The sequence below is a fragment of the Geospiza fortis genome, unplaced genomic scaffold (assembly GCF_000277835.1).
Source record: "Geospiza fortis unplaced genomic scaffold, GeoFor_1.0 scaffold121, whole genome shotgun sequence".
In the NCBI taxonomy this organism is placed as follows: domain Eukaryota; kingdom Metazoa; phylum Chordata; class Aves; order Passeriformes; family Thraupidae; genus Geospiza; species Geospiza fortis.
Genome location: NW_005054346.1, coordinates 2,536,888 through 2,542,740, shown reverse-complemented (window position 1 = coordinate 2,542,740; position 5,853 = coordinate 2,536,888). Strand labels below are relative to the sequence as shown.

Genomic DNA, 5,853 nt, shown 5'->3' with positions numbered 1-5,853 from the left:
GCGGGGCCGGTCCCGGCCCTCCGGTGGGGCCGCTTGTTGTGCGGCCGTTGCCTGACAACGGCGCCGCGATCCGGAAAGGGGCCGAGCCCCGAGTGCCGCATCCCCGCCCCGCAGCTGCTCCCTGGGCGGCGGAGCCTCCGGCAGTGTCCCACAGCTGCTGCCCAGGAGGCAGGGAGGCGAGCGCTGCAGGCCGGGGGAGAGGCGCTTCCCGGAGCTGTCGCTCTTGGAGAAATAAACCTGATCTCCTGGGTCTGAAAGTTTTTCGAAATTAGTGTATTTTTGGATCAAACGACGCGCTCGGAAAAATAATAAGGCCTGTAGTGGAGGGAAAGTAACTCGCGAAACTTGTTGCTTGGTTGTTCAGGGGATAGATTGATTGCCTTCTCAGTTGCGAAAAAGTCGCGTTGCAGTAGTCAAAAGTTTGTTATTTGTGAACAGCCAGACCCTGGCATGTATGCTTTTTCAGCAATGAATTTGAAAGAAAAGCACATTATTCTAAGTGCCATTCACTAGGGTACAGAAGCAGTCAATACTGATTTCTTAGGAAGTTTGGGTTAAACTTTAAACAATGTTTCTTAATGACACAATTAGTGGCCGTGTAACTTGTAAGTACAATTACTAAACGTGGCATATAGTTGCTCTTTCAAAGCATTTCCCTCCTTGCCACCCGTGCTGCAGTTCACGTGGATGGGAATTGCCATTTTGCCGGTGCTGCTGATGATATTTCAATATTATGATGGCTTAGAAGAGGTGAAATCTGCTTGCACATGCTGATTTTAAATTTTGTGCATTTCCCTGAACAATTAGGAGGGGAAAGGAAAGATTAAAATGGAATGCAGTAAACATCGCTTCAGGTGATAAAGTAGCTACACAATATGTAGGTAAATATAGTACATACAATACATATGCACATAAATGTTTTGGATGCCTTGAATAGAGAGACATACATTGTTAACTCTCTTTGGGCATAGATCCAATAAAAATCCCGTGTTCAAACTTGACTCATTGTTCTTGAATATCTGCATGCTTTCTATTGCTTGGTATGTTTGCTTAAGTTGAAGTCTACCTAGGTGATTCTAATTACTCACAGTTGCTTTTGTGAAAACTCTGAAAGAGGAAAAGGGGCTATGAAAGTCAAAAATCTTATTGAAAGAAAAAATATGTAAAAACATTTTATGGGACATTTTCAGACAGTATTTGAATATATAGCAGCAATATGTTTAATGGAATTTCACTTTGAATGATGCGTTGTTTTGGGAATGCAAATTATCCAAGATTTAAAGTTGCAAGAGCTAAAGAAAGGCTGATAGATACATCCTGTCAAACATTTTTTAGAAATACCATTTACAAAATACTCTATTTTCCAAAAAGCTAGAAAAATATGCTTACACCTCATAATTTTGAGGGCATATGGATAGATTTTTAAGTGTTTACAGCATATTCTGACTTTCCCTTTGTGCTCTGTACATGCCCATGGAGCAAAATCTCCCAGCTTGGTTTTCTGCTACTTTTACTAATAATTGCAAGGATCTAGAAATGCACAAAAAGAATTCAAATGCATTGCTAAACTGAAAATAAATGATTTTGTTCTGAATTGGTGTTATAGTGTCAGGCTGTGCCTCAGTGTGTTTGTGCAGCCATGGGAAATCAGTGTGAAGTTGACAGTTCCCTGTGAGTTCAGTGGTGTCACCTCCAAGATAGTTCACTGCACACCTGGGGGCTGTGGTAGCCCTCATCTCAGATAGAAATGTGTTCTTTCTTTATTTTTATTGTGATTAGTCATGATCTCTTCACATGGTACAGTAGATGATAAAATTGACTAATAGTCAGTAGGATATTTGCTTACATGCTGGTGTATTTTTGGAACTTTATAGTGTATGCTTCACATGGAAATTGTCACTCTTTTGCTTAGAATAACTAAGAAATTTTTCTTTTTTGGTATAATATTTTTGCTTATCTCATAAAGTTTGCATTCATGCAAACTTTAAGAAGAAGATTTTTTATTTTAAGAAGATCAACTCAAGTTGAAGGATGTTAAGACACAAAATGTCTAGATATTTCTAAGAAGGATTTGGCTACACTTCCAGAAAATTGTGCTGTATTAAAGGTATGCTGAATCAACAGTGCTGTAGCATTAGTCAGCTTAGTGTTCTCCAAGGCCTGGAATTGCCAGCTTTCTTCACACCAGTTGAATTTTCTGTGTAGTTCAACTGTGACTGTTGTGTCTTTGGTTTTTAATTTATTATGTTGCTCTTTTGAGCATTATGATAGGAGTGCAGAATGCTGGAATATTGTGTTCCTCATGCTAGTTAGAAAATACCCTGTGAAGACTCCATTCCTTATGCCAGCTCTCAGAATAAGTTTGGTATCATTCCCATACAGTGATTTGGAAAGAGTGCTGGTGTTTGTAAATGCTGTTGTAAATAGAGATAGGAAATACAGATGTTACTGTCAGTGAGCTTTTGGAAAGGCTTCTCACAGTGCCTCCTACATGTGGTAATTTTCCTCTTGATGACTGTGCAGCACTGGGTAGGTGATGAGACCAACTTATAATTTTTTTTTAGTATGACCAGTTGTTTCACCCTTTCAGAACAGTTTTTTCATTATTGTTATGTAACATAATAGGCTGAATAAAATTTACCATGCCTGGAAACTTATCCTCTTTCAGATTTCTTTTATCCTTTATCAGTGTGCAAAACTAATGAGATTAAAGATTTAGGACAAATCAGATGGGGGGATTTATTTTTGGCATTGATTGTCCTGTATTACCACTAGGAATTGTAAAGGGGTTGGCCTAGTTCTGCCTCCTTTGTAACAATATTATAATTTTATCTTATGAATCAAAAAAGAGAAAAAGTTTAAAGGAGTACATTCTAAGGAATACATCAAGCAAATGTATTCTGTAAATTAATTTAGCATGCAGTTACTTCACCTTATCTTATAGAATTTATGCATTTTTTATTTCTATTTTGTTTCTACTGAGAATTTATCCCAGTCTCTCTGGACACATTATTTTTATGTTTTATGTTTACCTGTGTGCCATCTTATTTTTCTTGAGGTAGTGGTTTGGGGTTTTTTTGTTGCTGTTGTTTTTAAATTCTTCAATCCTCTTCCTGAAACTGTTTTCTAATATACATTTATCACTGGCCTCTTGCTTACTTCATACAATCACATAAAGATACTGAATTAGCCTCAAAAAAAACCTGCTGTCTTAATTTAGATACTGGATATGATGGGATTTTTCAGGAACCTGCATAAGCAATCCTTTTGCTTAAGCTGCCTGGAGTGATTTGAGGTTCATAATTTTCTTGGCAATTTCTTCTCATGATAGTAAGTTAAGCACAGAATTAATTGTGTGATTTGGTCCTTATTTTAGACTGTGCATGTATTTTGCACTTTTTGTACATTTTTCTAATGATTCCTTCATCCTTCATCCCATGTTTACTTTTCCGTGTTTTCTAATTTTGATTTTATAGCTCACTAGGAGTAAGCTTGTGCTAGTGTGTGGTGAAGGGTCATTGGTAGACTTGCAGTTAAAACAAACAACCCTCAAATACTTCAACCATGTTAGGGAAGAATGATTAGAGAAGTATCTTCAGTCTTGTAATCTGCAATCTTTGAATTTTCTCTCTGGTGAAACATCAAGTAGTCCCCTCCATGGATGGCTTTCCCAAGTCAGTTGTTTTGTTGACCCAGCAAATATCCTAAGGCTCATAGTTCTGAGGGAGAAATTTGATTATTTTTAACTGCTGTCTTAAGCAACAGTAATTGAACTTTACATTTTTGAGGCTCTCATGTAAATGCCATGTTCTCTGTCCTTTCTGCAACCTAGAAATGATGGCAGATGATTTAGAAAAATTTATTGAAGACCAGAAGGCCAAGTTGGCACAAGATAAGGCAGAACTGGAAAATGATCCACCTTACATGGAAATGAGGGTAAGAGCATTAAAAAACTTTCTTGAATTTAAATAATTCTGTTGCCAAAGTCTTAAATGAAGCTTGTTTTTACTGTGCTCTTAAAACTGTGTTTGTTGATAAATAATATATTAAAGATTTATCTATTCAAAGTAATTTCCAACTTGAGTACTTCATACCTTTATGTAGATTTTTAAAAACCTGTTTGCGCCCAGGCATACACAGTAAGATTTGTGTTTTGCAAGAGAGAAAAGTTTTGTACGTGGCTTTTATTACTCCTTCGCCCCTCCCTAGGGAAGCTGACTAGTGGGAATCTGTCCTATGCTCACTCCAGAGCTTGGATGTTGGAGTGGGAATGGAAGGTATAAATATCCTCAAAATTTCTGTTCCAAAAACTATGAAATATAAAAGGCAAATAACAACAAAAAAAATTGTTCTTATCATAGCTTTTCTATTAGTAATTTTAATGTGTTAATCCAGCATTACTTTCAACCTCTCTGTTCTCAAATGCTTATAATTACATTACAAATGTTGTTCTTTTATGTGATATTTCCTCTACTTTGTGATGCAGTAAAGCATTTTGTTTTGTTTTCAGAACAAGGAGTCAGAGAAGCTTTCTGAAACTAGCAAGATGTTAATCTCCATGGCTAAAGAAAATATACCTCCAAATAGTCAACAGAACTATCCTTTAGGTATAGTATATTTTTTTTATTATGTCTTCTAGATTTAAGTAGCATTTAATTACCTTTGACAATTTTTGGAAGGATATTACTGCTTTGTGTCTTTAATCATTAGGATGATCATTGTAATTCAAGTGCATAATAATTCTTCAGTCTTTCAAAGGTCTTAGCATTGTATGGAATTTTTTTTGTAGTTAGGATTTTTTTTTTTTTTGGCAGGAAAATATGCCAAAAGCCACCTCTTTCTTCTTGCAAAGTAGTGCCATTATAAATACCCAAGTTAACAAAAAAAAAAAGAAAGAAAAGAGCAACCCAAAAAACTTGCTTGCCAGTCCTTGATAGGTGATGAGTCCTTTCCTGGTGTGTTTGGGTGGAGCAAAATGTTTGAAAGTCCATTTTTCATTTGGACTTTACTGCAAAAGAGTACATTCCAGGGAAGCAGGGCCTCTTTCTTGCAGCCTCTTAAGAGTTCTAGTCCAACTTGGCTAAGATGCATACAGCTGAACTAATTTTTCTTTTAAATAGTGTCTTTCAGGCAGTTTAAACTGTTGCTATTGCTTTTGTAATTTTGTTACAATGTAGTTATTCATTGTGCAAGGAAAGAACAAGTACTTAATTTTGATTGAAATCTTAATCAGGTGAAATAGAATTATTTTGATGTGGCTACCAGCTTAATATCTGTTTTCTTTATATATTGTCCTTTTTCTTCTTTTCTCTGTGTTCTTTGTGACATTTGATTAGAAATGTGTGATAGTGTTCTTTTCTTCATTTTCCTTGCTTGCCCTACCATCTCCCTTCTGTAGGCACTACTGTTTTTTCTAGCTATACTTGTGTAGCTCAGGTTTGTCCTGAGAGCTTTAGAGCTTTTCTGTGTCCTATTTCTTGTTGATAATTAACTCTTTTCTTTCATGTGTAGACACTTTGGGTTAATATCTGATTAATTTTCATACTGTGCCTACTGTAATTCTGGTGTAATTCTGCAGCTTCCAGTGGGATGGAGCTTGAGCTTGTGAATCTGTGGATCTGAACTGCATATATAAAAACATGGTTTTTATAGGGATGTTGCATAAATAGAACTTCCAGCCATCAGCAAGGCAAGCTCCTCAAAGACCTTTAGAGGAAAACTTCACTTAAAAGTACTTGAAATGATAATTGAATATTCCTTGCCTCCAGAAGTGATAATGGATAAACTTGGTTAGAGGGCAGCATTTGAATAAGTATCTATCACATATTTTTGGCAGTTTTATTTGGTTCAGCA

General features: G+C 36.4%; 1 protein-coding gene across 6 annotated transcripts in view; it reads left to right on the top strand.

Annotated features, from left to right (window-relative positions):
• CSPP1 (centrosome and spindle pole associated protein 1) overlaps positions 1 to 5,853 on the top strand; it is a 67,588-nt gene that overhangs the window by 881 nt on the left and 60,854 nt on the right. For 5 of the 6 annotated variants that reach the window (XM_031058641.1, XM_031058640.1, XM_031058642.1 and 2 more), the window contains exons 2-3: positions 3,833 to 3,936; positions 4,511 to 4,607. In XM_031058641.1, coding sequence (XP_030914501.1) covers positions 3,835 to 3,936; positions 4,511 to 4,607 — 199 coding nt within the window. In that variant the 5' untranslated portion in view covers positions 3,833 to 3,834. Of the gene's footprint in view, positions 1 to 3,832; positions 3,937 to 4,510; positions 4,608 to 5,853 lie in introns of those variants that run through there. The other variant, XM_031058638.1, reaches the window with a different exon arrangement.